This window comes from Panthera pardus, unplaced genomic scaffold (assembly GCF_024362965.1).
Source record: "Panthera pardus isolate Hobbes unplaced genomic scaffold, ASM2436296v1 HiC_scaffold_21, whole genome shotgun sequence".
NCBI lineage: Eukaryota > Metazoa > Chordata > Mammalia > Carnivora > Felidae > Panthera > Panthera pardus.
Window position 1 is genome coordinate 63,700,425 of NW_026526777.1, and position 16,037 is coordinate 63,716,461.

Below are 16,037 nucleotides of genomic sequence, written 5' to 3' on the forward strand. Positions count from 1 at the left end.
ATTTGAGCCCCACATCCGGCTGTCTGCTGTTAGCACAGATCCTGCTTCGGATCCTCTGGCCCCCTCCCTTCCCACTCCCCCCCCCCCACACACACACACATACTTTCTCTCTCAAAAATAAATAAATGTAAAAAAGAGAAAGTATGTCTTCAGAGAAATAAGAGAAGTTCATTTGTTGAAGCACTGGTATCCAGCCCTCCTTGCTCATTTATGTTATTGCCTGTGCCTGTAGGAATTTGACCTTGTACCACCTGTGCAGTATGACCCTCATGGGCCCACACTTCAAATTCATTCTTGATTTGCAGTTGAGAAGCATATGCTTTTTTACCCCTTTCATCACAGATGAGAATCGGTATTCCATTTGTAAAGCATGCATGTTGACTTAAAGTTAAAATGCCCATTGTAATTACTGGTACATTTTATTTTAGGGAAACATGCAGAATTCTTGGATTACAACAGGTGAAGATTCTGGGGTGGGTGAAGCTGCCAAGAGAGGATTCTCCCATGGCGATGCGGATGTTGTCGTAGGTGCATCTGCTGGGGAAGCTGAAAAATGGAAACTGGAACTGGTGAGAATTTGAGTGCTTTTCTCTTTTGTACTATATTGTGGTAAATATATATAACATAAGCTTAACACTTTAACCATTTTAAAATTTACCATTTAACAATTTAAGTGTACAACTCATTTGCATTAAATACAATGACAATGTTGTACAACCATAAACACTATCCATTTCAAGAATTTTTATCATCCCAAACAAAAACTGTTGGGACACCTCGGGTGGCTCAGTCGGTTAAACATCTGACACTTGGTTTCCGCTCAGGTCATGATCTTGTGGTTTCGTGAATTCGAGTCCTAAGTTGGGCTCTGTGCTGGCATTGAGGAATCTGTTTGGGATCCTTTCTCTCTCTCTCTTTCTCGCTCTTGCTCTCTCTCTCTGTCTCTCTCTTTCTCTCTCTGTCCCGCCCTGACTCATGCTTTCTCTGTCTCTCTCAGAATAAATACATAAAAAATAAAAAACAAAAAATCAAAAAACTATGTACCCATTAAATAAAACTTCCATTCTCCTCTCTCCTAACCCCTGGCAACCTCTTCTGCTTTCTGTCTTTATGAATTTGCCTAGTCTAGGTACCTGACATATGCAGAATCAAACAATATTGGTCCTTTTGTGTCTGGCATGTTTCATCGAGCATGTTTTCAGGGTTCATCGGCGGTGTATCATGTAGCAGAATTTCCTTTTTCAGGGTGAGTCATATTCCATTGATGTCTATACCACACTTTGTTTATCCATTCATTTGTTGATTAAAGTTTCGTTTGTTACCACCTTTTGGCTCTTGTGAATGAAGCTGAACATCAGTACACAAGTATCTGTTTTTGCCCCGACTTTCATTTCCCTTGGGTATATAACCAGAAATGGAACTGCTGGATCCTATGGTAATTCTTCACTCTTTTTTCTTTCTGCTCCTCAGACTCCATCATTTCGTCTGTCCTGTCTTCAAGTTTTCTGATTCTTTGTTCTGCTGCTCACATGGGCCCTTCCATACCTTTCGTGAATTTTTCATTTTGGTTATCGTACCTTCCAGCTTTGGGACTTTTGTTTGGTTCCTTTTATACTTTGTTTTCTTACTTTTTTAAAAGTTTTATTTTCATTCCAGTTAGTCAGCACGAAGTGTTATATTAGTTTCAGGTGTACAGTGTCTTCCTTACTGCTTGTAGTTCTTTGGACATTGGCCATGTTTCCTTTTAGCTCTTTGGGCACATTTAAGATTATTGTTTTAAATTTTTTTTCTAGTAGGCCTGGTGCCTGTAGATTTTTTTAAGGGTGGTTTCTGTAGATTTATTTGTTTGTTTGTTTGTTTGTTTATTATTTATTTATTCTATGCCTCTGAGTAGGTCATATTTTCCTGCTTCTTTGTATGCTTTTTTTTTTTTTTTTTTTTTTTTTTTGTGGTTGAAAACTGGACATTGGAATGAACTGTTATACTGTGATGACTCTGGAAATCCAATCCCCCATTTTCCCCATGGTTTTCTGCTTCTTTTATTGTTGAAGGTTGTATCGTCTTTTTGTTTCGAGACTTTTCCAATTTATTTTTGTAGACTGTTCCTTGTTGTGTGTGATCGCTGAACTCTGTTTCGTTAGCTCATGTTCCACTAATGCTTGATAGATTTCCGTGAATGCCAGGAGCTAAAACAAGTAAGCCAACAACCACCAAAACCACACACGCCTAGAAAGCCCAGAAAGAAGAGCCACCTCTGCCAGTCTTTGTGGATTGGTTCTGTGCTGGGGCATTTCTTCCTTCAGCGTGTAGCTGGGCTTGCTCTCAGCCTAGAGATCAGCTGGAGTGAAAGCTTAAGGTCTTCTCAGGCCCGAGCGTGTATCTTCCCGGGGAAGGCTTTCTAAATCCCCTCATATACGTAGCTGGTTTTGAATGTCCTCACTTCCCAGAGTCTCAAATAATTTTATTTTCAGATCAAATGATGCTTTCAAATCTTTTGATGTTGTAACAGGCCTTTCTTTTTCCTCTTGCTTGAAATCTTATTTGCATTAAATTTGATGTGCAGAATTGATCAATGATGATGAAAATGTAAAAATGACACTGTATAGGGAGGACTCCAGGGGGAGATAGGATGGATTATATAGTCCAGCTCTCGTTATCATCTCTAGGTATTATTGTTAGAGTATTCTGAGGGCTCATATGGCTCTAAACTCCCTCTCCTTTCTCAGCCCCTGACCCAAGCTTTATTCTACTATTTTGGAAAGAGTTCTTTTTTTTTTAAACAAAATGAAAGATTACGTAAACTGTATTTTCTTCCCAGCTGAATAATCTATGAAACTATTTAATGCCCACAGGATAAAGACCCATCTCCCAAGCTGTCCACAGTTTGGTTCAAGCTCCCTTTCTGGACTCATTTCTGTCAGTCTCCCAAACATTACTGTAGACATACAGACCCCTCACTACTTCCTACGTCATAAACTTATTACCCACTTCCATTAATTTAAAAAAAATTTTTTTTTAATATTTATTTAGTTTTAGGGGAGAGAGAGAGAGAGAGAGAGAGAGAGAGAGCATGACGGGGGAGGGGGAGAGAGAGAGGGAGACACAGAATCTGAAGCAGTCTCCAGGCTCCGAGCTGTCAGCACAGAGCCCAGCACAGAGTTGTGAGATCATGACCTGAGCTGAAGTCAGACACTTAACTGACTGAGCCACCCAGGTGCCCCTACCCACTTCCATTTCTGTTTGCATCACTGGCTGTGGTTTATGCAGATATCCTGACCTAAACTTTCCTTCTTAACTTCTGCCCACCGAAATACTTCCTGCCTACAAGGCTGTGTTCAGATGCCCCCTCCCGTTCTACCTTCCTTGATTACACGCTTCCACTCCTCCTTCTCCCACATTAGAATTAGTTTCTCTCTTGGGGCACCTAGGTGGCTCAGTCGGTTGTGTGTCTCACTCGATTTCAGCTCAGGTCATGATCTCACGGTTTGTGGGATCAAGTCCCATTGTTGATCTCTGTGCTGACAGTGCGGAGCCTGCTTGGAATTCTCTGTCTCCCTCTCTTTCCGTCCCTCCCCCGCTCATGCACGTGAGCACTTGCACTCTCTCTCTCTCAAAATAAATGAATAAACTTAAAAAAAAGAATTAATGTCTCTCTTACATCTCCTCTTAGTGTCGTGTTTACAATTGCTATAAATTCGTTTCTTATCCAGTCTGTGGCAAACTGCAGTCCCCATGTCTGTGTGCCCTGTGTCCTGATCCTCCTCGCTGTTTTCAAGGGTTTTGCTCTTGTACTGATCTCCTCTTGCTCTTGCATCTTTCCTCCCTCTTTACTGGGTTTTTCTCAGGAGAACATGTGCTCTACTAGCTCCCATCTTGAAGCAAGTACAAAATATGCTCTCTGGATCCTGTGCTCCCTTCGAACTATCACTCAACGATTGCTCCCCTGCATACCAACACTTTCCCAAACAGTTGTCCACATTCATGTCACCACTTCTCCCCTCCCCCTGTCTCTTTAACATACGTCGGTTGAGCCGATACCTCACGTTGGCCTCAACTTGTTCTTTTCAAGGTCATCAGTGACCTGCACCAATCAGTCCTCCTCTTCCTGAACTTTGTGGCAGCATTCTAATTATGATACGTATAATGCTCATGTCATCCCCCTTTACTTGTCTAATGGCCCAATTTAACATACGCTCAGAAAAATGCACAAAACAGGGGCGTCTGGGTGGCTCAGTTGGTTAAACATCTGACTCTCAATTTTGGCTCAGGTCACAATCTCACAGTTTGTGGGACTGAGCCCCGTGTTGGGCTATGTGCTCGCAGCTTGGGATTCTCTATCTCTCTCTCTCTCTCTCTCTCTCTCTGCTCCTCCCCTCCTTGCACACTCTCTCTCTCTCTTTCAAAATAAATAGATAAAAATTTTTAAAAGTGTACAAAACAAAAATGTGCAGCTTCATGATTTTGTTCTAATGAGCACCCTCTCTCTGTGCCCCCTCCTAGTCACTGCCCCATCATTCCCTTAGAGCTAATCACTATCTTGACTTATGAAAATTGCCGAAGCAAGATCTCTGGACACTCTAGTTGATGTCTACCTGACTTTTTAAACACTGTAAAAATTGGGTCACACAGTATATAATTTTTTGTGTCTGACTTATTTTGTTTGACATTATGTTTGTTAGATTCATACACATTGTTGCATGTGGCAGACATTTGTTCATTTTCAGGGTGGGTCTACTGTGTAAATACACTATAATTCATTTATCCATTCCTCAGTTGATGGGTTTTTGTGTTGTTTCCAGTTTGGGGCTATTGTAAATGTTGCTGCTATGGACTAACTCTTTCTTTCTTTCTTTCTTTCTTTCTTTCTTTCTTTCTTTCTTTCTTTCTTTCTTTCCTTTCCTTTCCTTTCCTTTCCTTTCTTTCCTTATTTCTATCTATACATCCATCCATCTATTTTATTTTATTTTATTTTTAAATTTTTTTTAACGTTTATTTTTGAGACAGGGAGAGACAGAGCATGAACGGGGGAGGGGCAGAGAGAGAAGGAGACACAGAATCCGAAACAGGCTCCAGGCTCTGAGCTGTTAGCACAAAGCCTGATGCTGGGCTTGAACTCATGGACCGCGAGATCATGACCTGAGCCGAAGTCGGACGCTCAACCGACTGAGCCACCCAGGCGCCTCTCCATCTATCTATTTTAGAGAGAGGGAGAATGAGAGAGAGAGAGAGTATGAGCAGGGGAGGGACAGAGGGGGAGAGAAAGAGAATCTAACTTATTTAAAATTTTTTATTAGAGAGAGCGCGTGCAAGCAAGAGAGGGGCAGGAGAGAGAGAGAGGGAGAGAGAGAGAGAGAGAGAGAGAGAGAGAGAGAGAGAGAGAGAGAGAGAGAGAGAATCTTAAGCAGGCTTCACAGTCATCACGGAGCTGGAGGCGGGGCTCGACCCCACAACCATGGCGTCATGACTTGAGCCAAAATCAAAAGTCAGATGTTCAACCGGCTGAGCCACTCAAGGCATCCCTGAACATTCTTTAAGATTGGTCTATTAGCGTACATGGCACACATTTATGTCAGGTGTATATCTTGGAGTGGAATTATTGGTCTTAGGGGTATATAGCTGTTCAAACTGAGTGGTTAAGTTGAGCTTTGGGGTGGTTTTTATCAGTTCACACTTCTACAGCAGCATAGGAGTGATACCTTTGCTCCATATCCCCCCAACACGTTGTATTGTCAGTTTTTCTGGTGGGCTTATAGTGCTATGTCCTTGTGGTTTTCACCTGCATTTCCCTGATTATGCATGAGATTAAATACTTTTCACGTACTTATTGGTGTGCTCCTCTTGTGAGGTGCATGTTCAATACCTACTCATTATTTTGAGTTATCCGACACTGTTTTTTTGAACTTCTTTATGTATTCTGGATACAAGCCCTTTGTTGGTTCTATCTGTTGTAAATATATTTTCCCACTCTGTGGCTTGCCTTATAATTGTCTTGATAGTTTTATTTCTTTCTCTTGCTTTCTATTTTTTTCATTCCTTCCTTCATGACTAAAATTTCTTAATTTTAATGTCATCCCCTTTATTGTTTAGTGCTTTCTGTGTCCTATTTAAAAGAATGAAATCTTTTCATTTGTAACTATGTGGCTGGAACTAGAGTGTATTATGCTAAGCGAAATTAGAGAAAGACAAATACCATATGACTTCACTCATATGAGGAGTTTAAGACACAAAACAGGTGGACACAAGGGAAGGGAAGGGAAGGAAAAATAATATAAAAACAGGGAGGAAAACAAAACATAAGAGACTCTTAAATATGCAGAACAAACTGAGGGTTACTGGAGAGGTTATGGGAGGTGGGGTGGGCTAAATGGGTAAGGGGCATTAAGGGATCTACTCCTGAAATCCTTGTTGCACTATATGCTAACTAACTTGGATGTAAATTTAAAAATAAAAATAAAAAATAAAGTGAGTTTCTCATAGACAATTAAAAAAAAAATGTATCCCTGCCCCAGATCATGAAGAACTTCTCTTAGATTTTCTTCTGGAAACTTTATAGTCTTGCTTTTAACATTTAAATCTCAATCTACCTGCAATTTAGTTTTGTATTTGATGTAGTGTGTAGGGGATCACCTTTTGCTCTTTTCCCATATAGTTGTCTACACACACACACACACACACACACACACACACATTAACCACTTGTTGAAGACAGTCCTTTGTCTGAATCTTTGTCATAAATCAGGTGTACATAGATGTCTGGGCTCTGTTTTTTATTGCCTTGTTCTTTGTGCTACAACCATCCTCTCCTCTCTTGATTGTTACAGCTCTCTATCTGTTAGGGTAGGTATATCTACCTATTAGACTACTTACCACATCTTCCAACGTTGTACTTTGTCCCCAAAAATGTCTTACTTCTGGCCTTTTGTACTTCCAAATACATTTTAGAATTAATTTGTCAAAGTCCAAAAAGCCATTATGAGGTTTTGATTGAGATTGTCTATTTAAAATTTTTTTTTAATGTTTATTTATCTTTGAGAGAGAGACAGACAGAGTGCAAGCTGGGGGTAGGTAAAGAGAGAGAGAGACACAGAATCCAAAGTGGGCTCCAGGCTCTGAGCTGGCAGCACAGAGCCCGACATGGGGCTTGAACTCAGGAATGGCAAGGTCATGACCTGAGCTGAAGTCAGATGCTTGACCGACTGAGCCACCCAGGCATCCCTTGATTGAGATTGTCTTTAAGCTATAAGTCACTTGGGAGAAAAGATATCTTTATGATATTATATCATCTAATCCATTAAACTTATGTATTACTCTATTTATATAGGACATCTTTAATTTTTGTCAATAACCTTTTACAGTTTTTTTTCTTTTTTAAAAAGTTATTTTATTTTATTTATTTTGAGAGAGACAGAGAGTGCAAGTGGGGGAGGGGCAGAGAGAGAGAGAGAGAGAGAGAGAGAGATTGAGAATCCCAAACAGGCTCCCCACTGTCAGCATGGAGCTCGATGGTGTTGAACTCACAAAACCATGAGATCATGACCTGAGCCAAAACCAAGAGTTGGACACTTAACTGACTGAGCCACCCAGGCTCCCCACCCCCCAGGATCATTTTTAATGTTATTTTTCTCCCCAGTTATCTATTCAGTTATAAAATTCTGTCAATTTCAGTTTTATATAGCTCCGTACTAAATTCTTTCTTTTCTCTTCTTACTGTTTGATTACTCTTGTTTGTGTGTATATCTCTTCCTGATGTAATTGTAATGCACTTCTTCATTGGTCTTTGTTTTCCCACACTTCAGAGTGACTTAAGAATCAAATCTGATAGAGTTTTCAGTGTCCACCCAATGCCTCTACTACATGGAGACTACACGAGTTGTCTGGGTAAAGGTCTTGCGTATTTATTCTTCTCGTGGCACATTCTCACCTGTTCCACCCATCTCTATCCATTCTTCCGCCTCGCATTTTATTTGTAGGGATACAGATCTGCTTACCACCCAGATATTCAGCATGTTTTCTCTCTGTGCCTTTTGCTCTGTTGGAAATTAATCCTTTAAGTGTTAGCACTTCCTCCATGAAGTCTTCTCTACCCCTCTTAAGCTGAATTACAAGTTCCCACCTCTGTGATATCAGTTTACCTTCTATATGCCTCACTGGAGTGAATTATGTATAATTGAAATTGTCCATGTGTTTTTCTTTTTCTTGTTTTTAATTTGTATTTTTTAGAGAGTGAGTATGAGCATGCATGAGTGGGGGAAGGGCAGAGGGAAAGAGAGAAAAAAGAAAGAAAGAAAAGAAAAGAAGGAACGAAGAAAGGAAGAATCTTAAGCAGGCTCCATGCTCAGCACGGACCCTAACACGGGGCTCGATCTCCTGATCCTGGGATCATTACCTGAGCCAAAATCAAAAGTCAGATGCTCAACCTACTGAGCCACCCAGGCACCCCCATCCATGTGTTTTCTATCCTGTACTAGATGATTAGCTCCTTAAGGTTAAAGGCATCTTCATGTTAGGTACCCCCAAAAATGTTTGCTGAACGAGAGAATAGTGGGACACCAACAGACCCTTGTAGCCAGTATATTAGTTTGGTCTGTCATTTATTGTGATTCATAACTTTGCTTTTATCATTCATACAACACACATTTATTGTATGTCTATATGCAGCAATCACAGTGGGGGATTCTAGTAAGATCTGATCCTTGCCCTCACAGACCTTACAGGTTATAATCGGTTTTTCCCAGAGTCACACTTTTGTTTATTTTTTTATTCATTCTCAGTCACACTTTTAAAAGTAAGACCTGATGGATGCATTTTTGAAAAAAAAAAATTGGGGGGGGGGTGGCAGTGATACCCATTTTATGACTCGATAGTTCTTTGCAGGTATATAGTCAATAAAATACAAAATTTGGGGTGGACTAGGGAAAATGTTTTTTAATTTTTAAAAATTTTCCTCCTGGGTAAAAGGAAAAAAAATTGAGTTTAATATGAATAATTAAACCTTGTTTGTAAAGCACGGGACATAGAGAAAATGTACATTTTTGTTTTTTAAAGGAGAGGCTGAAACTTACTTATGAAGAAAAGACTGAAGTCCTAGAATCTCAATTGAAATTTTTAAGGTAAAGTATCATTGTCCATTTAAAATAATCATATCAAAAGCATAATGATCTTTCAAATATATTTGAATGTTTGCTGACCTGCCAGTCTTACTCAATATAAGAATTACTTGATGACATTTTATGTGTATATAAGAAATATCCTCAGGTTATTAAAGGATAAGGGGGCATAAAATTGTGAAGGCCTTTTCCAAATCACATGTCAAAGAACTATGAGCTGAATTACAAATTTTATGCCTTCATCGGTTATAAAATATTTGTGTTTTCTTATACAAATAAGAAACACTAGCTGCTCTGATAGAAACCATGCTTTTAAAATAAAATACTGAAAATAAAGCATTCTTCTAGTTTTAAAATTACATGAAAGTATTTTTTTCTCTATAGGTATTTGTATCTAATTTTTAAAATTGTAACAATAATAGTTTGAGTATTTTTCTATACGTGATGAATAAGAGAACGTCTCCACCCCCTTCTCCATGGGGGATACGTTCCAAGACCCCCAGTGGATGCCTGAAACTGGTCAGTACTGAACTCTGTACATATTGTTTTTTTTCTGTATGTACATACCTGCGATAAAGTTTAATTTAGTAAGAGATTAGGCACAGTAAGAGATTAACAGCAATAACTCATAATAAAATAGAACAGCCATAACAGTACACTGTAATAACAGTTAAGCGAATGTGGTCTTTCAAAATATCTTATTGTCCTTCTTGTGATGATGTGAGATCTAAAATGCCTGTGTGATGCAATGAAGGGGGTGAAGGATGTAGGTGTTGTGAAACAGCCTAGGCTACTACTGACCTTCTGATGATCTGTCCGGAGGATCATCTGCTCTGGACCTCGGTTGGTGGTGGGAAACTAAGCTGTGGAAAGTGAAACTGTGGATAAGAGAGAGACTGGTTTTTTTTTTATTATTATTTATTTATTTTTGAGAGGCAGAGAGAGACAGAATGTGAGTCAGGGAGGGGCAGAGAGAGAGGGAGACACAGAATCCAAAGCAGGCTCCAGGCTCTGAGCTGTCAGCACAGAGCCAGATGCGGGGCTCGAGCTCACGGACCACGAGATCATGACCTGAGCTGAAGTCAGACACTTAACCATCTGAGCCACCCAGGTGCCCTTAGACTTCTTTATATATAATAACTTTTCATGTAATTTTTGACATGTTTTTTTTAAAAAATCCCAATAAAACTTATATATGATAGATTAACCATCAGTGATTTATTATGTGTTATGTGTAGAAAAAGTAATAGGAATTGATTTTTTTGTGCATTACAGCTTATTTTAAATAACAGTAATGAAATGTATTTCAATCAAAATTTAAAATACTTTTTATAATTTTAATAAGTCTAATTTTAAATAAAATTTAAGATTTTCAGGCCATGTATTGTTTGGAGATGTAAGTAGAGTGATACTAAGAACCAGAGCTCCTGACTTTTAAGCACACTATCATTCATTTATTTTAATACACTTTTATGTGTATTAAACCTTTAAACCTTATCCTGATCTCTATGTATATACCTATTTCTATAGATATTTTTTTTTCATGAAGAAACCTAATATTTTTTAAATGGCCTAATTTTTGCATTCTTGCTTTTTATCTTGCTTTATTATATTTTGATGTCTAGTGTATTGAGTCTTCAGTTTAAAAAAAATTCTTAACATTTATTTATTTATTTTGAGAGAGAGAGAGAGAGAACGTGAGCAGGGGAATGGCAGAGAGAGAGGGGGACAGAGGATCTGAAGCAGGCTCTGTGCTGAGAGCAGAGAGCCCAATGTGGGGCTTGAACCCAAGAACTGCGAGATGATGTCCTGAGCTGAAGTCAAGACACTTAACTGACTGAGCCACCCAGGCACCCCAAGTCTCCAGTGTTTAAATTAATATACTTCTAGGTTACTATACTATGGAAATGTGACTTCTGTTGTTTCATTCAGAAGTCAAATATGCCATAGTTAATTACATTAAAATACTACTTTGTAATGACTTTATTCCCTGCATCTTTGTTTTTTTTTTTTTTTTTTTTTTTTTGTCTTTTCCTTTAGTGTAACTTAAGAGTACTTAAAGAGGCATTTTCTTTCAGAAAGAGATAAAACCACCACTCTCAGAAACTCTACCTTTTTGGTACCTATTTCTTTTTCTTTTTTGGCATTTCAAGTAATCAAATCTACCTGAGTGTTTTGAATCTGAAACTGACAGAAAGAGTAATGCAGACCCTTTGACTTTGGAATGTGCTTCCAAAGTTATTTTTATAAAGCCTTTTGAAAGTCAGACTTTTTCTACATGGAACTTAAACAGAAAACTAAGTGTGTTGGAAAGAGTATCTTGGGCATGGGACAAAATCAGCTCCCCCCCGCCCCCCCATCCAGAGATGAGGTAGCGTGTGACAGCCAGGTGTCTTGATTATTGGCTTCCCCTCTGTGACAGCAAGTTAAGGTAGCTACAGCTCCCTGAATTTAATAGAAACTGACAACAGAGAGTTGACACAGACAGAGATCACGTGCCTGCTTTCAGGAGTCCAAGTACTTAAGGGCTATTTTCTCCTTTGTAAGCTAGGAAGTGGGGTTTTTTTGTTTTGTTTTGTGTTTTGTTTTGTTTTTTATACAGTGGGAAAGTCAGTTCTCCAAGTTGATTTTGCCAAAGCTTTATGAGAAGGGGTGGGGGTAGGAATACAACCCATACATTTTATTCTTAAAACAGTCAGCTTGGAGCAAAACCTTTTCCAGGAACTCTCTCATATATTAAAACAAACAAAGTAACCACACACACACACACACACACACACACACACACACACACACACACACACACACACACATTTCCTCTGTCCTTTCTTTATCGGGCTGCGTATTTCCAGTTAATAGCTTCTACTTACAAGTCTTATGACTGGTAAATTCTATACAACTTCTTTCTGAAAGACGAGAGGAGCCCACTTTCTTTTGAAATAGCTCTTTATAGAACTTTGTGGTTAGATAATTGTTTTTAAGTTCTTTTTTTTCCTCCTAAGGAAGAACGGGCAATAATAAATTACTCATGGACAAAATCTGTGAGCTTTATGTAATCTTTTGAGGTACTCTACAAATTTCAAGGGTTAACACTTGGAATAGGGTATTTCTCTCAATACAAGGATGTTTTGTTATATTGCCTTGCCTCTTTATTAATAAAGAGAAACTGTTGAGGATTTGTATTCGCAGTTTTACTTTTGGTTTGTGGGTAATATAATGCCATGGAGATGGGATCCTTTGAAATGAGAGCCAGTATCAAGAGGTAGACTAATCTGTGTTAAAATCTTACAAGAACTTTGGTTAATTACTTAATATATTCAAGCCTCATTTTATCCAAAGTGTCAATTATGACATGAGGACCCATCAGCAATAGTAGGAGTTACCACTGTGATGTTCCAGGTGAAAGTAATGTTCCTGGTCATTTTGCTAGAACTTTCTCTCCCTTCTTTTCAGGAAAGACTTAGCTGAATATCAGAAAAATTGTGAAGATCTTAAAGAGCGACTGAAGCATAAAGAGTCTCTCCTCGCTGCGAATACTTCTAACTGGGTTGGTGGCCTGTGTTTGAAATGTGCTCAGCACGAAGCTGTTCTTTCCCAAACCCATAATAACGTTCACGTGCAGACCATTGAAAGACTGACTAAGTAAGTGTGCTTCTCCACATGGAGAATTGCATCTTTATTTATTTATTTATTTTTTTTTTCAACGTTTTTTTATTTATTTGTGGGACAGAGAGAGACAGAGCATGAACGGGGGAGGGACAGAGAGAGGGAGACACAGAATCGGAAACAGGCTCCAGGCTCTGAGCCATCAGCCCAGAGCCTGACGCGGGGCTCGAACTCACGGACCGTGAGATCGTGACCTGGCTGAAGTCGGACGCTTAACCGACTGCGCCACCCAGGCGCCCCGAGAATTGCATCTTTAAAGGAGCGCTGTGTCCCTTTATCCCTGTGCTGTCTCATATGCGATTGACCCTGAGCTTCGAGTGAAATGGACTGGAAACGGTCCCTTCATCAGAGCTTTCTGGAAGACAGAATAGCTGGGTTCTGCCAGGGTTGTGCGATCAGGTCATTTCGGACGAGTGGTCTTACCTCTCTAGGCTTCAGCCTCATCTCGAAGTAAGAGAATGGACGTAAGGAATCTTTACAATTCCCTGCGTGTCTCTGAGTCTATAACTGCAAATCCAGCACTACTTTTAACAAAACTGAGTTTGGAGGCTCTCTTTTGATGTTGTCAAGTCCTGGACTTCCGTGCTGTAGTGTAGGTAGAGTGAGTTCTTATCACGTCTTTGTCTCGTGCCTGCAGTGAAGAGTATTACCAGTGCATTGGAAGAAGGACTCCCTATGTCCCAGTATCAATATTTGAAGATCAACTAAGGACAAGTTACAAATGACCTTTCATGTAGTCCATCTAGGCTGAAATATGACAGTTCTCTGTGCATATCCTTTTTGTCTTATTTTCACTATTCCAGGGAGGTGTTTTCCTGTGGAAAGGTTATCCTGTGCAGTTGAGAATTTTTATCTACAATACTGTCCAGTGGTGTTGGTTCTTATTCCCTGTGCTCAAGGTCACCCCTGTCTGTTTGGACTCATTTAAATAGCTCAAACAGCACCACCTCTGAGAAGTATTCTCTGGCCAACCTCATCCCACCTGGTCTTCAATTGATTTAGGCTCCTGTCTTCCATGATTTTATAATATGTTGGAGGCAGCACGTGTGATCTGTTTTTGTCTGTACGCCTGGCGTCTAGCAGAGGACCTGGCCTGTGGTAGACGCTCCATGAGTGTTTGCTGCTCGCAGGACCAGGCATTTTGGCCTTTACTGCTTAACAGTCAGAGATCCTACTGTTGGAACTGGCGTGGAGAATGGAAAGACTTGTTCATTAAAGTCAGACCAGTTTTACTCTATGTTTTGACCTTTGGACAAATTACTTCTCTGCATCTGGTTTGGGGGTTTTACGGGGACGCTTAGCCTTGGGGCCAGAGCACTAGCTTTTGAGTCAGACTGGCTGCTGAGACTTACACTCTATTCTACCACTAACTACCTGTGTAACCTCACGAAAATTACTTAACCTCTCATGCCTCAATTTCCCCATTTTTAAAATGGAGATAAAAGTACCTAATAGAGTTATTTTGAGGTTTCATTAAAAGAATACCATACACTGCTTAAGACAGTTCCTACCAGTGATGTGAATAATTCAGAAAACAACAAAAGCACACAAAAACCCAGTTTTTTTATTATTTGGCAGGCCAGATAATAAATGCTCCATAAATATTAAAACTCCTCTGTACCTCTCCTGTTCCAAAAGAATCAAAATGCCATGGTTTCCACACGTGATTAACCTGTTGGTTTTTGTATAAAAACTGAATTTCTCCAGTATGGACTGACTGATACGTTTTACGATCTCAGCTGATGGTTCTGCTTTTTGTTATATTATATTATTAAATATATTGTTAAGTTATTCTTATAGATTTCACATAACTATGAAATTTATTAAATATATATTAAATATACTTTCAGATACAACTACCATGTGGTACACATTTATATATGTCAAGGACTCTGCCAGGCTGTTTAAAAGCATAATCTTTTTTAATCTTAGTAAAACATTCGTGAGGTAAATATTATTAGCTCCATTTTGTGGCTAGGGAAACTGAGACTCAGATAAGTTAAATTTTTTCCTGTTTACTTTTGAAAAAAAGAGACTTGTTTCACAAAAACAAATTCAAGATGGTTTAAAGACCCAGATCTAATTCAGACTATAAAAATATTAAAAGAAAATGTAGAAAATTATTTTCATGGCATTCAGCTAAAGCCCTGTGCATGGTATGGAAAATGAATGGCATAAAGGAAAAAGGTTATACATTTAACTTCATTTAAAAAAAGCGTTTTCCTTTTAAACGTTTATTTATTTTTGAGAGAGAGAGTGTGCATGCGTGCGATCATGTGGGGGAGGGGAAGAGAGAGAGGAGGACAGAGGATCTGAAATAGGCTCCGTGCTGACAGCAAAGAACCCAACACGAGCCATGAGATCATGACCTGAGCCAAAGTCAGATGCTTAACCGACTGAGCCACCCAGGCGCCCCCAAAAGAAACTTTTTATGATACAATAATACACATTAAAAGACTGGGGAAAATATTTGCATGTTACATAACAAACAGTTGGTATAATGTATAAAGAACATCCTTTGAAACAAACACAGAGGACAAACTACCCAGTGGCAAAGCACATAAAGAATAGGAATTGGTGAGCAATGAAAGAGGAAACTGTCAACGTAGGAGAAGGTATTCACTCTGCTTTCATTCAGGGAAAGACAGATTCTTTTTCAAAACCAACCCATCAAATTGGTGAAAATTAAGGAGATTGATAGTGACAGGTACTGGTGAGGCTATGAGTGAGTAATATTTAAGTTGTGTCTTACGTATTTCAACATCACCCCCAAGGAATATGGATATGCAAAATGGAGTAGTTTCAGGGAATGCTTTTACAGCGTTATTTGTAACAGTGTTGTGATATTGTGATATGATCAGAAATACATATTTTGGTCTTCATCTCTAGTTCCTGGCATATAGCTCCCAAAATCCTTATAATTTCTTGGGGTGCCTGGTTGGCTCAGTCGGTTGAGCGTCCGACTTCAGCTCAAGTAATGATCTCTCCGTCCGTGGGTTTGAGCCCCACATCAGGCTCTGTGCTGACAGCTCAGAGCCTAAAGCCTGCTTTGGATTCTGTGTTTCCCCCTCTTTCTACCCCTCCCTGGCTCATGCTCTGTATCTCTCTCTCTCTCTCTCTCAAAAATAAATAAACACTAAAAAAAAATTAAAAAAAAAAAAATCCTTGTAATTTCCTAAAATGGTAAGAACAGAAGGAACATCCTTTGTTTGGATTTTGTCCCTTGCTCCTGAAATAGCTGTGGAACATAAAGGTGAAAGGAAC

The 16,037-nt window shown here is 39.2% G+C and overlaps 1 protein-coding gene across 14 annotated transcripts in view; it reads left to right on the plus strand.

The window, feature by feature from the left end:
- The window catches only part of SDCCAG8 (SHH signaling and ciliogenesis regulator SDCCAG8), a 245,817-nt gene that overhangs the window by 39,315 nt on the left and 190,465 nt on the right, over positions 1 to 16,037 (plus strand). For 13 of the 14 annotated variants that reach the window (XR_008424699.1, XR_008424700.1, XR_008424701.1 and 10 more), the window contains exons 6-8: positions 429 to 569; positions 9,046 to 9,110; positions 12,561 to 12,749. Coding sequence is in view for 11 of the 14 variants with exons in the window: in XM_019422827.2 (XP_019278372.2) it covers positions 429 to 569; positions 9,046 to 9,110; positions 12,561 to 12,749 (395 nt within the window). In the remaining 3 variants the exon portion in view is untranslated. The remainder of the gene's footprint in view (positions 1 to 428; positions 570 to 9,045; positions 9,111 to 12,560; positions 12,750 to 16,037) is intronic. The other variant, XM_053909396.1, reaches the window with a different exon arrangement.